Source organism: Oncorhynchus kisutch, linkage group LG11, assembly GCF_002021735.2.
Source record: "Oncorhynchus kisutch isolate 150728-3 linkage group LG11, Okis_V2, whole genome shotgun sequence".
In the NCBI taxonomy this organism is placed as follows: domain Eukaryota; kingdom Metazoa; phylum Chordata; class Actinopteri; order Salmoniformes; family Salmonidae; genus Oncorhynchus; species Oncorhynchus kisutch.
In genome coordinates this window covers 35,752,180-35,771,200 of record NC_034184.2, presented here as the reverse complement: position 1 = coordinate 35,771,200, position 19,021 = coordinate 35,752,180, and the positions used below count along the sequence as shown (strand labels likewise).

The window sequence follows — 19,021 nt, the reverse complement described above, 5'->3', positions numbered from 1 at the left end:
AGAATCTATGCCATGGTGCATTGAAGCTGTTGTGGCGGCCCAACACCCCATTAAGCAACCTGGTCTCAGATAGGGCTGTTGCGGCAGTCATGACCACAGTACTATTCCACGGTAATCTCCTTTTATGCACTCTGGACATGCTTTGGTAGTACCCAACTTGTTAACTACCAACAGGTCTAACAGGTCTGCAAATCTAACGGAAAATCACATCAAACATATCAAAACAGTAGGCCTATCGTACTTTTAAAACACCTCACTGTGATGATCAATTTGAAGAAAGAAGTTCAACAGGTTGAAACTGTAAAACATGGTTGTTGTGGATGTTGTTTCAAAGCCTAACTCAACGAAATGGGCAGCTCTTTCTAAGGTGACGATTAATTCAAAACACCCATACACATATTAGCTTATACATAGGCTTATGAACATATTTCACTTCAATTCCCAAATTAAGCACTGGGTAGCTGCAGGAACAAGGCTGGAGAGCCCATGGCATACATCATCACAATCTCACACTCAATTCGTGCAAATATGTACAACAAGAATTTTAACTGTTTTTGTGTGCCTTAATTTGTGCGAAGACACACATCTTTGTGCCACTTAATTCGTAGGAAAAATGACACATTTTTGTGCGACGTTATTCAATAAAAAATAATTTTCTGGGGGACAAACTTCGAATCAGTCTTTTGAAAGATGTTGGAGCAATGCATCATGGGAAATGGTGTTCTACGCTGCCCTTTTTGTGTCCACGTGTATTTATATTAGTAAACAAACCAATATTGTTAATCAACCAGGTTGTCACTGAAATACTTATATTAAAATAGTAGCCTGACGTTTTTTATATTTTCTATTCATGCCAATGCTGTTTTCTATGCTCGTTTTCACTTAATACCTTGGGATACTTGTGAGCTTGTAGTCCGAAAGGCCATTTCTTTTGTGTACTCAACAGTAGACCTACATGATTTTCTTCATACCGTATTTCATAATTTATGGAGCCTACATTACACAATTTTATTCAATGCATTTAATACAAGGCAAATTGAATTGTAATGAATAGAGCTGCCTATTCTACTTGGCAGAAAATCATACAGGTTCTACATCATACATTAAGAGCTAAACATTCTGTAACGTTGCATCCTCCTATCAACAGGCTCCAGGTAGAATAATCCTGGCAGGCCTTCTCCTTAAAAACACCCACACATACAAAACCCCAGGGAATAAGGCTTTCTTTTAAAACTTGTATTTACACAGTAGTCTACTAGAAAATGGCGGTGTCACCTAGAAACAATGCATCTTCCTGATTGATAATTGTCCATCTATGTGAAGCCCCTCTATGTGTAAATATAAAATGTAATATTCAGTAGGTCTAGTGCCATTGTCTGTGAATAGAGGTTGCTATGGTAATCGAATAAGAGGGGCTGTGGAGACAAAGAGGGGATTTGCCGTCCAACAGGTGTTCCTGTCAGGGATGTGAGACGATCATACTACCAGCCCATCTCATCTCAGGAGGTGACAACTGATTATAATTGGGACTGGGCTGAGCCTGTATTAAGCAGTAGCCTACATAATTCATGTTTTATTCTCACTGGAAAAAGTAGGTGACAAACTTCCTAAGTTTTTCTGATCAACAATCCTCGCTGTGTCTGTGGAGTACAAAGCTTAGTGTTCAGCAGCTCTCCCATCTCCTGCCTGTGTTAATGAGTGTTAATGAGAGGAGGAGTCGGTGGGGGCTTGCTTTAAGGAACAGGTGACACGCTCTGGTCTGGTGGAGTGACCGCATGATGTGACCTCAGGGTAAAGAACAACTATTGTGTTCAGACAATAGGCACAACTGCATAATACCTAACTGCAGACAGATATAGATAGCAAATGACCACCATGGTATGTAATAACATAGTCATATAGAGTAGATTATATGTTACAATAAGGTTATATAGGAAATATCTTACTCTTCAAAGTAAAATACATTATATTAGAACACTCTTACACAACATTTTACTTCATGTACCAGTCTTCGGAACAGCCAGGAGACAGTATGTTTGAATCATATAATATCTTATTTTTGATCACTATCTGATGATAAAATGTCTGGAGACAGAAATCGGACTTGCACGTGCCTATTATCCACAGTTTTCTTCCTCTTTAAGAATACAAATCTTGCTGTTCAGAACATTGCATGCAATACACTCCCTACTGAGGGTAACCATAGGCACTGCAGGCACATGGTTTGACTGGCACACACACACAACGTGTGACTTTGCCTCTTCTGTGACAGCTGAGCCGACTGGTATAATCCTCAGGCTTTTCAGATTACTCCAGTTGGGGTCACATTCGACACTACCCTACAATGGGTCAGCTTTCTATGCTGTCTGTGTCAAAGCAGAGATCTGACAGTCTGTCCACGAGCCCAGTATGTAATATGGACAGATACCTAAACCCAGTCCTCATATGCTTTCAACATGAGCATCTGTCTTTCTTTCTCTAATTGTGTGTGTGTGTGTGTGTGTGTGTGTGTGTGTGTGTGTGTGTGTGTGTGTGTGTGTGTGTGTGTGTGTGTGTGTGTGTGTGTGTGTGTGTGTGTGTGTGTGTGTGTGTGTGTGTGTGTGTGTGTGTGTGTGTGTGTGTGTGTGTGTGTGTGTGTGTGTGTGTGTGTGTGTGTGTGTGTGTGCATCAGTCCTAGCCAAGCAGCTGAAATAGACTCCATGGGAGGGTGTTCTCTCTCCCAGGCGTCCGTTACAGCCATGGCCACATCTGCAGTAAGGCAGCCATCTGCACCCATTGTCTCAGAGGCACAACACAGGCTCATACGCATGACTGCCCCCCTAAAGGCAGCCCCTCTACCCTCTGTCCTCCTCCCTCCTTCTCTGCCAAGGAAAAAATGACTTCTTAATCAATCAAAGGCACAATGGTAATAGACCGTCCAACTAGAAATTCATTCAATTTCAAGGTAAGCTTTATTGCATAGCTCTGGGGCTTTCACATCAGATGATGAAATATGGTAACTTCATGGTATCCTTTACATCACCTGTCAAACTCATTCCATGGTGGGCCGAGTGTCTGGGGGTTTTCACTCTACACTTGTAGTTGATTGATGAATTAAGGTCAATAATTAGGATGGAACTCCCTTCACCTGGTTGTCTAGGTCTTAATTGAAAGGAAAAACCTACAGACACTCGGCCCTCCGTGGAATGAGTTTGACACCCTTGCTTTATATGGAGCAATAAATATTATTGTATAGTTCATTTGAAGTGGTCCCACAATGGATTAATTTATTTAGATTTGACCTTTTCAGAAGTCAAGTCTATTGAAGTAGGTTATTGTAAGTCAAACATACAAATACAAAATGTTAACATTGAAAATAATGCTTGTCTCCAGAAAATGGTATGTTTATGTATTCAAAGTAGCAACAGGGGGTGCTAAAGTGACTAAACCTTGTGGAAGGAATGTGGGATATTATATATTATACAACGGGTGGTTGTAATCCTGCATGCTGATTGGTTTAAACCGCATTCTTGCCGGTGTCTATTCCACAAGTTACCACCTGCTATATCTATGACATTAAAATGCCTATTTACTCTGTTCCATCTGACTGCGCAATCCACTGTCTCATTAGGCCAGCCAGGCACTTTATAAACATGATTTCCACTATATCCACCATTATCACACATTTCTTTAAGACTAACATTTAGTTTTCAACAGCGGAGATTTGTATAAACCTTGCAGTGTCTGTCTCTCTGACATTTGCAACATTTGTTCAATATTCAAATTTGATCTCCAGCTGTCCCATAGTAATGAACATGTAGTGAGTCAGGACGAGGCAGACAGGCAGCGTTTCTCAGCCAGTGGAAATCATGAATCAGCTGGCCTAATTTTTATGGATATATACAAAATAAATGTCCATTGAAAAAAGGTCAAAACCTAGTTTGCAGGCTTTCCAGCTTCAGTTTGAAGTGATTGTGTTAGCTGTGTTGTTGGCTAACTTCTCCGAACAACAGTGTCCTGACAAGTAAGCCCATTTTCTATGCCAGGCAAAATTGTGCATCATTAGCTCATTGTTATGGATGTATACAAATAAATGTCACTAGAAAAAAGCTTAAACAAATGCAAATGCGGCTACTTTGCTGTTATTCTGGCTGCAAGTTAGCCGTATCCGTGAATGTAAGTTAGCCATAGTTGGCTAGCTAGCAAGCAAGGGATAAGCACGTTGCGAGCCAGTATGGCAATGGAACATTTAGAACGAACGACTGGGTCACGTTCATAGATACAGAACAAAAAGACTGAACGACTGTACTTCGTCTCGGGCCTAACAACACACCCGTGCCACTATATCCTCCAAACACAGGCTTTTTGGGTATTATCACTTAAATACCAAGTTCTTCCACAGTGTATGCTCATAAATGCATTCCATTAAACTTTGTCTATTGGGAAATTATTTAAACTCTAACCTATGACTTTGGAGGTGCATTCCCAATCATATCAAGGCCCTGCAGAGCATCCTACTTCAATACATTAAAGCGATTGAGGCCGGATGACAATGCACTTTATGTGAGGACTTGATGTGATAGGTAGAGGAAGACATTTTCAATAGGTTAAATTCCTCTGTCCTTGTTAAGCAGGTCACCCTATGGATTTTCTTTAAACTGATGTGATCACCTGCACGCCAGCCTCATTTGTTTTTACCCCATCACTAGTAAATGCTTGATGCAGATGCTAGTCATAAAGGGAGTAACAATATACTGTACAAGTAGAGAAATGATTTAAACTAGTCTAAAACAAATTACATTCATGCATTACACATTGTGAGCCAAATGTTCAGTCCATTTTGGGGAGTTATAATCAGGATTAGCTATATTGTGAATACTGATGTGGTAATGTGTAAAACTATACATACATATACATGTTGCTTTCCTGCAATATGTTGAAGACGAGGCTTGCATACAGTTGACTATGGTGAATGCAATGTGCATGCTTTGGTGGGAGGGATTAACCGCCAACTAGGGCAAGTGGCTCAAGGACTGCACAATTCCATCTACTCCAGTTCAATGCAGTATCTCCCTCATTCTGCACATTGCACAGTTTGGATAAGGAGACCAAATTTAGACTGCTGCCAGTTCTTATAAAATAAAATGGTTAAATATATGAGACAGCAGATCGAGTTGAAATCAGACGAGATCCTTTTGGAGTCGGGTGCGTCTATGGACCAACAGGATTTTAGCGATATGTCTGGATATTCCGACATTCTATATTCCGAATGTTCCGCAATGGACCAAATCGACACTTTTATGAAAAACGTTCAGGTGTTGCTGGATGCAGCAAATTACATTGAGAACAATGAAAAGAACAACGGAAGTAAGTAATGTAGGCTATTCTGGTTATTTCAGAGGCAGGCTCGCCAAGGCAGACAACAATGGACCGAAATGGTTAGGGCGACAAAAGACGCGTAAACATGAGAGGCAACTGTCTGACTCCCCTGCTTCCATTTGTCTGATTGTGAATGGGCCTAATATTTCAACCTATTCTGCCAATGCACATTTGTTGAGATAATGCCAGTAAGTTTTTCAAATGAATCACTTGGACTGAACATATTTTGATTGGTTTGTGAATGAGATATAGCCTACAAAAAAAAAACAATCCATGGTCAAAAGCAAACCCGTGACATAGAATTATGCTCTCACCCGCTATGTCATTTTCTACGAATGGTAGCATAATTTAAATGGCTATTCAAGTGCGCATTTTCCAATTGGATGAGACTTGACTATGGCCCCATTAATTCAATTTTCTTAGAGACATGAATATGCCTAAAGTAAACATATCCTAATGATATCCACGAAGGTTGCCCTGTGTGCGTTGGACTGTCTTCCTTTGAGCTATGTCTTCCTAAATTGTAGGCTACTTATTAAAATATTTAGGCTACATAATAGGCTTGTCGATTTATCAAGCTCCCACTCACCTTATTTTAAAACCTAGCCTAGCCTACTCAACACTGAGCATAGGTTTTCATTACATTTCTGGCAGTGGATGTGGACGCCGGCAGGCCGAAGAAAAGCAAATCATTCGTAGGCCTATGCTTATTTATCTCAGACCAAATCCAACTGTCAAATGAGGCAAATAAACCCTTAAAAATGTGTTGAAAAGTTGGCATGTTGTGCAGAGGCTGAATAGAGAAGCCCTATAATGCCAGCCCTATACTTTCTTTATTTCAATCAATTGCGCTTCCTCGTATCTTCACTGTTGCTCACATGGTTTCCACATGGAACAAAATTGTCCGTTTTGATTGGACTAAACCCGTGTTCCCGTCTCGAGTCCTTGCAGATACCCAATCAAACCCAGGTTAAACTTTGACGTCACATGTATTATGTGGGATTTGTAGGTGTATACACAATTTAGGATTAGATCAAATAAATAAAATATCACATTAAAACAATTCTGTTGTCATCAATCTCATATTGGATATTTTATTAAACCTAGAAATAGGTTAAAAATGTTTATAGCCTATTATACATGTTATAGTTTTCTATATGCATTTTATTGTCTAATGTAGCCTAATATAGCCTACTAAGTGAGATTTCAAAATTGGTAATGAATGAGTAGGCCTATGTCTTGAAGAAAGTTTGTTAGTATTTTTCAATAAACCAATAAACCATGCTGTTGAGAAAGTAAAAGACAGTGTTGGGTGAAGCTATAGGCATTTTACAAAACTTAAATATACAACTTTTTTCTTTATATATATGTTTTACAATAATCAACAGTATGACTACATTACTGTTCGCCAACATTGTAAGATTATTGGAAGCTGCAGCATATAGACAGGAGGGAGGGGTAGGCTATGTGAGATGTTGTTTATTCATTCCCTGTTGTTTTGGGACTCGCTTAATGTCACAAATGTTACAGACCAAAACAAAAAAAGTATTTGTCTGACAGAAATGACAGAATTATAATGTAAGGCCTAATGTGTTAAAAATATACATTTCATCAACAGAATGTGAACATGGATATGCCTCAACATGCCCTGCAACTCAGAACAAGCATCATCAGAGACAACGGAAGTTAAAGAATAAGAAAATTGACAATATTCACAACAGGTAAATGAATCTTGTCACAATTATTTATAACTGTGATATTACAAATACCCATGATATTACAGTTGCATGCTCACACTTTGATTATTTGTGTATTTGTATTGTATTGACGAGACAGTTTACTGCACTGTTGGAGCTAGTAACATAAGCATTTCACTGCATCTGCTATAACACCTGCAAATATTTGGACATGACCAATACATTTTGATTTGATAACATTTCGTTTTTACCCCTTCTTCATTATTGGACTTGGAAGAATCAAAGTGCACCAAGACAGAAACTGTCAAACTAGTATTTTACAAAGCGTATTGGTAACATATCTTGTCCATGGATTTCTGTCTATAACATAGAAATAGATAGAAGACTCTAGTGCCCAAAAGCCAGTTTTAGCATGGGCAGCGCCACTTTCACCATTTTGAAGTAGTAAACTGGGTGGGATGTCCTATGGGTTAAGAAAGGATCACATGATTCCATTTGGGTCATCAGGAGGGATCAGCCAATTAATTATACTTGTGAGCAAACATTCCATAACTGCAGCTGGCAGTAAACCGCAAACCTTGGCCTTATACCTGTTCAAACAACACACTCTAGGTGGTAGTATGCACCGTTTCAGTTTATTTGTTAACTCATAGGAGTAGTAGAAGAAAATGGACAACTTCAAAATGGAAATGGCCTCAATGGCACTGGCCATGCTCTCACAGATGCCATAATAAGATAGATACAATGATGAAATGTCTATCTAAGTCTATGGTCTATAACCTGTCCATTTTGTTTTACACCCAGATCAGCACACAATGAGCTGGAAAAAAATAGGTGAGTCAGAAGGGGTTGTGACTGTCATTCTGTGTTAGAGGCCATTGTGAGTATTTCCATTGACAGTAGTTATTGTTGATCAATTGAAGATCTCTGCAAGTACTGAATGTGCACTCATCTACCATTTTCTTCTCTACTCTGATTCCCCACCCGACTGTGATTTGGTCCATAACTGTGTAACATGGGGTAAAACACTTGAGTTACACAATAATTAATTAGTCAAAGAGATATAGGCCTAATACATCTGATGGTGCATAACCTGTCTTGGTGCATATCAAACATCATATCCACATAATCATTCAACTGTGCAGACGGATACATGGTTTGATAGTGCACAAGTAACACAGGCGCACACACTTAATATGTTGGGAAATCTGTTGTGAATGTATTGTAATGTTTAAAAAAAAATGTATAACTGCCTAATTTTGCTGAACCTTAGGAAGAGTGCAGCAGCGAATGGGGATCCATAATAAATACATATACAGGGATGTTGTTATGCTACACATTTCGTAACATTTTATGTGGTGTGGCAAATAGTTATATCCGGTGACTTTATCTCCAACTGTCTTTTCAAAATGGAACTTCAAGCTGATAATCCAAAATACTGTGAAGGCTGGATTTATTTAGCATATCCTGATGTTATTCTAAATATATTGACCCAGAATTTGAAAATGTAATACTGGCAAATTTTACAGTGGGACAAAAAAGTATTTAATCAGCCACCAATTGTGCAAGTTCTCCCACTTAAAAAGATGAGAGAGGCCTGCAATTATCATCAAAGGTATACTTATTTGGTCAATAACAAAACTATATCTCAATACTTTGTTATATACCCTTTGTTGGCAATGACAGAGGTCAAATGTTTTCTGGAAGTCTTCACAAGGTTTTCACACACTGTTGCTGGTATTTTGGCCCATTCCTCCATGCAGATCTCCTCTAGAGCAGTGATGTTTTGGGGCTGTTGCTGGGCAACATGGACTTTCAACTCCCTCCAAAGATTTTCTATGGAGTTGAGATCTGGAGACTGGCTAGGCCACTCCAGGACCTTGAAATACTTCTTACAAAGCCACTCCTTCGTTGCCCGGGCGGTGTGTTTGGGATCATTGTCATGCTGAAAGACCCAGCCACGTTTCATCTTCAATTCCCTTGCTGATGGAAGGAGGTTTTCACTCAAAATCTCACGATACATGGCCCCATTTATTCTTTCCTTTACACGGATCAATCGTCCTGGTCCCTTTGCAGGAAAACAGCCCCAAAGCATGATGTTTCCACCCCCATGCTTCACAGTAGGTATGGTGTTCTTTGGATGCAACTCAGCATTCTTTGTCCTCCAAACACGACGAGTTGAGTTTTTACCCAAAAGTGGTTTCACCTGACCATATGACATTCTCCCAATCTTCTTCTGGATCATCCAAATGCTCTCTAGCAAACTTCAGACGGGCCTGGACATGTACTGGCTTAAGCAGGGGGACACGTCTGGCACTGCAGGATTTGAGTCCCTGGCGGCGTAGTGTGTTACTGATGGTAGGCTTTGTTACTTTGGTCCCAGCTCTCTGCAGGTCATTCACTAGGTCCCCCCATGTGGTTCTGGGACTTTTGCTCACCGTTCCTGTGATCATTTTGACCCCACGGGGTGAGATCTTGCGTGGAGCCCCAGATCGAGGGGGATTATCAGTGGTCTTGTATGTCTTCCATTTCCTAATAATTGCTCCCACAGTTGATTTCTTCAAACCAAGCTGCTTACCTATTGCAGATTCAATCTTCACAGCCTGTTGCAGGTCAACAATTTTGTTTCTGGTGTCCTTTGACAGCTCTTTGGTCCATAGTGGAGTTTGGAGTGTGACTGTTTGAGGTTGTGGACAGGTGTCTTTTATACTGATAACAAGTTCAAGAAAAAGTTACAGGTCTGTGAGAGCCAGAAATCTTGCTTGTTTGTAGGTGACCAAATACTTATTTTCCACCATAATTTGCAAATAAATTCATTAAAAATCCTACAATGTGATTTTCTGGATTTTTTTCTTCTCATTTTGTCTGTCATAGTTGAAGTGTACCTATGATGAAAATTACAGTCCTCTCTCATCTTTTTAAGTGGGGGAACTTGCACAATTGGTGGCTGACTAAATACTTTTTTTGCCCCACTGTATTTTATCAACACCTTCACAATTTCAAGTTTGTTTGTACATTAGCATGCTAGCATCCTGGTGGTAGAACAGTCTGTTTTGCATGGCAAATCAGCGAGTGCAGTCCAGTACAGGTTGTCTTTGGAAGACAACCATACAATGTTTTCACAGTTGGAACTGGAACTGCTTGTTTCAGACAGTGTTTTTCACTCCCCGTAAGCTAAGCTTTTCTGTGCAGTGATGAGAGCTAATATGCAGAGAGCTGCCAGTGTGGGAATCATCATTGAACACAGAAGAGGGAAGGCCCAGGCCTCTGGATGATAATAGCTCAATCTCAAATTGCAGGGGATTTCTAGACACTAGAATGTTCAGTTCTTATGGAGCAAAGGCCATGACCTTAAAACAAGATTGTCTGTATGCCTGTCATACTGGCTGACCTCAGCGGGAATGGGCCCGGACTATTAAATCTTTCTATCCAACAAAATGGAAAATAATAAAAAGGGTCTTCTTTTGTAGCTCAATCTATTACTATACTGAACAAAAATATAAATGCAACATGTAAAGTGTTGGTACCATGTTTCATGAGCTGAAATAAATTATCCCAGAAATGTTCCATATGCACAAAAAACTAATTTCTCTCAAATGTTGTTCACATATTTATTTACATCCCTGTTAGTGAGCATTTTCCCTTTGGCAAGATAATCCATCCACCTGATAGGTGTGGCATATTAAGATGTTGGGGACAATAAAAGGCCACCCTAAAATGTGCAGTTCTGTCACACAAAACAATGCTACAGACGTCTCAAGTTTTCAGGTAACGTGCAATTGGCATGCTGACTGCAGGAATGTCTACCAGAGCTGTTGCCAGATAATTTATTGTTAATTTCTCTACCATAAGCCGCCTCTAACGTCATTTTAGAGAATTTGGCATTACGTCCAACCATAGACCATGTGTATGGTGTCGTGTGGGCGAGGGTTTTGCTGATGTCAACGTTGTGAACAGAGTGCCCCATGCTGGCTGTGGGGTTATGCTATGGGCAAGCATAAACTAGAGACAATAAACACAATTTTATTTTACCAATGGCAATTTCAATGCACAAAAATACCATGATGAAATCCTGAGGCCCATTGTGAGGCCCATTTTTTTTTTAAAGGTATCTGTGACCAACAGATGCAAACTGTATGTGTTTTCCCAGTCATGTGAATCCATAGAATAGGGCTTAGTGAATGTATTTAAATTAAATTATTTCCTCATATGAACTTTAACTCAGTAAAATCATTAAAATTGTTGCATGTTGTGTTTGTATTTTTGTTCAGTATAATAACCAGATCAATAACTAATTACGTCCAAAGATATTCATCAATCGATGTGGAGGGGGATCATGACATTCAAATCCAGGAATTTCGTCTGGATGTAGAGAGACCATTCCTATTATTGGTTTCACTAAAGAGCAGTCTGTTGCTTCTTCGCCCTCTTAGACGAGCACATCTCCGCCTGTGTTTGGAGAGGTTGAAGACACTGATCCCACTGGGACCAGACTGCAGTCGGCACACTACCCTGGGGTTGCTCAACAAGGCCAAGGGGCACATTAAGGTACTGTAGTCAACAATGCCACCATGGTGGTGTCATGGGGACCATGGTGTTATGGGATCTGGTGAATAGTGAATGGTTCAATGGAAGCCCCTTGCCTATGGATAGAGAAGCTGTGTGCTCCCATGACCTGCCACAGCACTGCGGCACACAAACACAATGTGGTCTACTGCCTACAAATCACTTGCTATTCCTGGCTGCACACTTGTGGGCCTGGAAACGCAAGCAAATGCAAGATAAATGGGGATATTCCTTTAATGGGTATAACTGATTTATCAAACATGATTGATTAGAAAGCTTGTATTTTCCCATTTTATCCAGGTGTAGATATAGTCTGGAACCTATTTGTCACCCCCTTGTGAACTCTGAAAAAGTATTTCCAATTGATCTGGGAAATGTTTTGCACATTGCTGTGTTTCAGAAAGAAAATAAAAAGTGAAAGAAAGTGTGGCTTGTATGCTTAGCCTGAACCAACCCAGCCGTTGCCCTTGTTTTCCTACAAGCAGCAAATCCAGCTCTAAATTTGGCCATTGTACAAAAATGTCAGGAATTACTTTGCCACAACAGCTGTTTGGATCTGTTGGTATTTTTAGCCTGGTCTGATGTGGATAAATTCACATATGATTATTCAGGCTCAGAAGAACACACTCAGTTTGTCCCTCAATCTTGAATGGTCAGAATTTGTGTTGTCACAAGAATAGAGTAAAACAAAAACAAAAACATGATTCCATTTTAAATATGTTTGAAAATGGCAGCTGTTGAAGATTCTATCATTTGTACAGTAAAACTGAATATCTGTCATACTATGTGCAGATGTCTAACAAAATGTGATAAATAGCTGCTCCTTATCCTACACCATTTATTTATATGCAATTATTATTCATAAAATACCAGTGGTGTAAAGTACTTAAGTAAAAATACTTTGAAGTACTACTTAAGTCGTTTAGGGGGTAATTGTACTTTACTATTTATATTTTGACAACTTTTACTTGTACTTCACTACATTCCCCCCTAAAATAATGTACTTTTTATTCCATACATTTTCCCTGACACCCAAAACTACTCGTTACATTTTGACAGAAAAATAGTCCAATTCACGAGAAAATCCCTAGTCATCCCTACTGCCTCTGATCTGGTGGACTCACTAAACACAAATGCTTAATTTGTAAATTATGTCTGAGTGTTCAGTTGTGCCCCTGGCTATCCATAAATAAATAAAAATATATATTGTGCCGTCTGGTTTGCTTAATATAAAGAATTTTTAATTATTTATACTTTTACTTTTAGCAATTCCATTTACTTTTGACATTTAAGTATATTTAAAACCAAATACTTTTAGACTTTTACTCAAGCAGTATTTTACTGGGTTACTTACACTTTTACTTGAGTAATTTTCTATTAAGGTATCTTTACTTTTACTCAAGTATGACAATTGAATACTTTTCCCACCACCATAAAATACCAAAAAATTCTAAGGTTGATTAACTCTCTCTCCTCTGTTTGTGTGTAGAAACTAGAGGAGTTGGACCGGAGGAGTCAGCACCAGCTGGAGAGCCTGGAGCGTGAGCAGAGGCACCTGCAGAGGCAGCTGGCCCACCTGCAGACCCCTGGAGGCGGAGACAGGGACAGAGTCCGTATGGACAGCGTAGGTTCCCCTTTGGCCTTAGAACACTCGGACCGAGGTGAGCCAACCATTGCACAGAGCTTAGTTACTCCCAGCATATTTCGGCTGACAGTGACAATATTACAGTGCCTTCAGAAAATATTCAGACCCCTTTACTTATTCCACATTTTGTTGTGTTACAACCTGAATTTAAAATTGATTACATTGAGATTTATTTGGTCATAGGCCTACACACAATACCCCATAATGTCAAAGTGGAATTATATTTTCAAGATTTTTTACAAATTCATAAAAATTCAAAGCTGAAATATTATGGCAAGCAATAATATCTTCATTAGTAAAAATGTGCATAACTCACATAATAATGTGCATGGACTCACGCTGTGTGCAATAATAGTGTTTAATATTTTTGATTGACTTCCTCATCTCTGTACCCACACATACAATTATCTGTAAGGTCCCTCAGTCAAGCAGTGAATTTCAAAGACAGATTCAACCACAAAGATCAGGAAGGTTTTCCAATGCCTCACAAAGAAGGGCAACTATTGGTAGATAGGTCAACATAAAATCCAATACAACACAATACTGAGTACCACTCTCCATATTTTCAAGCATAGTGGTGGCTGCATCATGTTATGGGTGTCCTTGTAATCGTTAAGGACTAGGGAGTTTCAGGATATTTTTTTTTTTTTACAGAATAGAACTAAGCACAGGCACAATCCTAGAGGAAAACGTGGTTCAGTCTGCTTTCCACCAGCACAGGGAGACAAATTCACTTTTCAGCAGGACAATTTATTTCATTGAAATTTTTTATTTTACCTTTATTAAACTAGGCAAGTCAGTTAATAACAAATTCTTATTTACAATAACGGCCTACCCCGGCCAAACCTGGACGACGCCGGGCCAATTGTGCGCCGCCCTATGGGACTCCCAATCACAGCCGGATGTGATACAGCCTGGATTTGAACCAGGGACTGTAGTGACACCCCTTGCACTGAAATGCAGTGCCTTAGACCACTGCGCCACTCACGAGCCCCGAGACAATAACCTAAACACAAGCTTACCAAGAAGACAGTGAATGTTCCTGTGTGGCCGAGTTACAGTTTTGACTTAAATCTAAATGAAAATCTATGGCAAGACCTGAAAATGGTTGTCTGGCAATGATCAACAACCAACTTGACAGAGCTTGAAGAATTTTGAAAAGAATAATGGGCAAATCCAGTCCAGGTGTGGAAAGCTCATAGAGACATACCCAGAAAGTATGCTTCTACAAAGTATTGACTAAGGGGTGTGAATACTAATGGAAATTAGACATTTCTGTATTTCAAAATCAATTGAATCCATTTTGAATTCAGGCTGTATCATGAAAAAAATGGGGGAAAAGTCAAGGGAAGTGCATATTTTTTTAAGGCATACTGTTCAAATAAAATACAATTGTATTTATCACATGCGCCGAATACAACAGGCCTTACTGTGAAAGGCTTACTTACAAGCCATAACCAGTTTTTTAAAAGTTAATAAGAAAAATTTGCTAAATATACAAAAGGAAAAACAGTAGCACAATAAAAAGAACAATAATAAGGATATATACAAGGGGTGCCGTTACCAACTCAATGTGCAGGGGTTCGGGGTAGTCAAGATAATGGAGGTAATATGTACATGTACAGTGCATTCGGAAAGTATTCAGACCCCTTGACTTTTTACACATTTTGTTAAATTACAGACTTATTCTAAAATGGATTAATTCAATAAAAAATGCTCATCAATCTACACACAATACCCAATAATAACAAAGCAAAACCAGGTGTTAATAATTTTTTTGCAAATGCATTATAGATAAAAAGCAGAAATACCTTATTTACATAAATATTCAGACCCTTTGCTATGAGACTCGAAATTGAGCTCAGGTGCATCCTGTTTCCATTGATCATCCTTGAGGTGTTTCTACAACTTGATTGGAGTCCACCTGTGGTAAATTCAATTGATTGGACATGATTTGAAAAGACACACACCTGTCTATATAAGGTCGCACAGTTGACAGTGCATGTCAGAGCAAAAACCATGCCATGAGGCCGAAGGAATTGTCTGTAGAGCACCAAGACAGGATTGTGTTGAGACACAGATCTGGGGGAGGGTACCAAAAAATATCTGCAACATTGAAGGTACCCAAGAACAGAGTGTCCTCCATCATTCTTAAATGGAAGAAGTTTGGAACCACCAAGACTCTTCCTAGAGCTGGTCGCCCGGCCAAACTGAGCAATCCGGGGAGAAGGGCCTTTGTCGGGGAGGTGATCAAGTACCCGATGGTACCTCTGACAGAGCTCCAGAGTTCTTCTGTGGAGATGGGAGAACCTTCCAGAAGAACAAACATCTTTGCAGCAACCCCACCAATCGGGCCTTTATGGTAGAGTGGCGGAAGCCACTCCTCAGTAAAATGCACGACACACTTGGAGTTTGATAAAAAGCACCTAAAGGACTCTCAGACCATGAGAAACAAGATTCTCTGGTCTGATGAAACCAAGATTGAAGTCTTTAGCCTGAATGCCAAGTGTCACGTCTGGAGGAGACCTGGCACCATCCCTACAGTGAAGCATGGTGGTGGCATCATCATGCTGTGGGGATGTTTTTCAGCAGCAGGGACTGGGATACTAGTCAGGATCGAGGGAAAGACAAATGGAGCAAAATACAGAAATCCTTTGGTGAAGACCAAAACTTACAAACATTTCACAATGTCATCATAATATACCCAGAAACTGTTCCCGAACTGTTTCGGGTGGGAAGCATGCGGAGGCCTTTAGAAGATTTTATGTAGAGAAATATGTTTCATACATGTAGTTATTACATGCATCCACAAGAGGGCAGGCTAACCTACAAAATCAATGTAACCCTTTTTGAATTCTGTCTGTAACACAAAATATGGAATAAGTCAAGGGGTATGAATAATTTCTGAAGGCACTGTATATTATACTAAGAAACCGTTTGGTTCAGTTCCATTTCAAACCAGTAAATATAATTTACATGTGTTACAGTCTATAATGTAGCATTTGTTGTAATCAAGCAGTAGTTGTCAATCAATACGATTATCTGATTACTAAGTGTGGGATGATCATAATAAAAAAATGTATCTCACCCCAATTTCTGTAGAAGAGATCGAGGTGGATGTGGAAAGCACTGAGTTCTCCCATGGAGAGTTGGACAGTATCAGCACCAGTGGCTGCAGTGACTTGGATGACCACAGCAGTCGGCAGAGCCTGGCCAGTGACGAGGGCTACTCCACCTGCAGTCTTAAACAGACCTTTTCCTCCTAAGAACCAGCCTGAAGCTCCTCATCCACAGCTGCATTCTAAACTGGCCTTCTCCTAAGAACCAGCCTAAAACTCCACCTGCAGTCTATAACTGGTACTGTACAAATAACCAGCCTGAAGTTCAACTCCTCTTGAAGTTTAAAACTGGACCACTCCTCCTATGAATCAGCCTAAAAATCAACCACCTGCAGTCTAAACTAGCCTTCTCCTCCCAAGAACCAGTAGTTTAAAGCTAAACCACACCTGCAGTTAAGTGGACTAATCCTACTACAACAACTGTAAATCTTGCCCGATGTGGGCGACTGCACTTAGAGTCTAATGTTACCTGTATGCTCCTAAAACCAGCACAAAAACCACAAAACCAGCCAGAAGCTCACCAGTGCCACTTTTCCCCCCACTTTGGAAACCTCTAGCAGATGACCCTCTAGTAAAAAAAACTATTCTCATCCATTACCAAGCAGGTCACTCGCGCTTCTATATCTGCACTCCAAACCAGTTCTCTAAGGTACCTACAGGTTGAATAAACAACAATTACACTTGAAATCTTTGACACAAGTCACCAATGTTATTCCTAATTTATTAGAATATAATTGAGAAATGTAGTATTTATTTTTCCAATATTTATTGTGTTGTACTGTATGTCTTGGTCACACTTGAATTATTTAGATGTTTTGACAAATGTAAAGTTAAGTCTGTTGTGGTTTTGAACTGAGCATTGTTTGACAAGTTATCCCAGACAAAAGCTAGTGCAATGGTACAGGACAGGCTATACGTATCACTCAGTGGCCTCTTTTGTGAGATGATTGACATCAATCCCCCTTGAGATTTCAAAAGTAATATTGTTTGTATACAGTAGGCAGCTATAATAAGCTATCCCGCACTTCCCAAGCACAATTCGGAAGCAATAACACTCATTGACAGTTGTGTCAACTCTTTAAGTTGGCTGTTAATTTTGTCCGTCCAACACCACTTGCTTGTTTTGTATGCAACTTCAATAGATGTATTAATTACAAATAGTAATCAATAGTAAGATAAAATGGCTGTAAAAGTTGGAACAAAAAAAGTTAATGGTGCATGTGTATTGAATGTAGCTTTCAATTGTATTGTCATGTGCTTTGGATTGACCCGTTTTGAGAGCTCATGTCTTTGTAGCATGAACAATATAGCACATGGCAGAATGTAATTAGAGTTTTGATTCGCATCCTTATTTAGTAACTTATTTTTTTGTATTGTAGTTGAGAAGCATTCCAAAGTTAAAACCACGAAGCTGTATATTTTGAGTATTTGTCTACAAAAATCACACACTGCAAGACTATTCCACTAACCAAATTGGACATTTTATCTTATGACCATACCCATATTTTTGTGGTACAACTAAAACGATTATCACCACCAACTGTGTCTTAAAATGGCTAAATTGAATCTTGCACAGGTTTCTTAGTTCCAGGAATTTATTCAATGTCAGTTTTGGGTCATTTGTAAAATGCATTTTGAAAAAGACTTGGACTTAGAAAGTGTCTCTGAACACTCTCCTGTGCTAAAGCAGCCATCAAAGGTGACTTTTACAAAGAATATATTGCTGGTCCCCTGCTACTATTTTGTGTGGTTCATGGTAATGGTCCCTTGAAAACTTGATCAATAAACCTCTACCACCATATGTACCTATACAGTGTTCAGTTGTTATTTGTTATTGTGGTGTCCAGAGCTATAAGATACAGTGGGGCCAAAAAGTATTTAGTCAGCCACCAATTGTGCAAGTTCTCCCACTTAAAAAGATGAGAGGCCTGTAATTTTCATCATAGGTACACTTCAACTATGACAGACAAAATGAGAAAAAAAATCCAGAAAATCACATTGTAGGATTTTTTATGAATTTAATTTGCAAATTATGGTGGAAAATAAGTATTTGGTCACCTACAAACAAGCAAGATTTCTGGCTCTCACAGACCTGTAACTTCTTCTTTAAGAGGCTCCTCTGTCCTCCACCCGTTACCTGTATTAATGGCACCTGTTTGAACTTGTTATCAGTATAAAAGACACCTGTCCACAACCTCAAACAGTCACACTCCAAACTCCACTATGGCCAAGAACAAAGAGCTGTCAAAGGACACCAGAAACAAAATTGTAGACCTGCACCAGGCTGGGAAGACTGAATCTGCAATAGGTAAGCAGCTTGGTTTGAAGAAATCAACTGTGGGAGCAATTATTAGGAAATGGAAGACATACAAGACCACTGATAATCTCCCTTGATCTGGGGCTCCACGCAAGATCTCACCCCGTGGGGTCAAAATGATCACAAGAACGGTGAGCAAAAATCCCAGAACCACACGGGGGGACCTAGTGAATGACCTGCAGAGAGCTGGGACCAAATAACAAAGCTTACCATCAGTAACACACTACGCCGCAAGGGACTCAAATCCTGCAGTGCCAGACATTTCCCCCTGCTTAAGCCAGTACATGTCCAGGCCCGTCTGAAGTTTGCTAGAGAGCAT

At 39.6% G+C, this 19,021-nt stretch overlaps 1 protein-coding gene across 2 annotated transcripts; it reads left to right on the top strand.

Annotated features, from left to right (window-relative positions):
- The first annotated feature begins 5,028 nt into the window (after window positions 1-5,028).
- Window positions 5,029-18,194, top strand: LOC109899729 (max-interacting protein 1-like). 2 transcript variants are annotated; one of them, XM_020495199.2, is made up of 6 exons: window positions 5,029-5,346; window positions 6,977-7,079; window positions 7,860-7,889; window positions 11,489-11,603; window positions 13,111-13,282; window positions 16,369-18,194. In XM_020495199.2, the coding sequence occupies exons 1-6, from the start codon at window positions 5,124-5,126 to the stop codon at window positions 16,530-16,532; spliced, it is 807 nt and encodes a 268-aa protein (XP_020350788.1). In that variant the 5' UTR covers window positions 5,029-5,123; the 3' UTR covers window positions 16,533-18,194. The 2 variants fall into 2 exon arrangements, with proteins under 2 accessions (XP_020350788.1, XP_020350789.1); XM_020495200.2 differs by lacking the exon at window positions 7,860-7,889 and having other exon boundaries at window positions 5,036-5,346.
- The last annotated feature ends 827 nt before the right edge of the window (window positions 18,195-19,021 follow it).

Coding starts and splice junctions, on each gene's coding strand:
- LOC109899729 (XM_020495199.2), top strand. CDS start 5,124: ATGGTTAAATATATGAGACAGCAGATCGAGTTGAAATCAGACGAGATC. Junction 5,347..6,976: donor CAATGAAAAGAACAACGGAA/GTAAGTAATGTA, acceptor TTTCATCAACAG/AATGTGAACATGGATATGCC. Junction 7,080..7,859: donor ATTGACAATATTCACAACAG/GTAAATGAATCT, acceptor TTTTACACCCAG/ATCAGCACACAATGAGCTGG.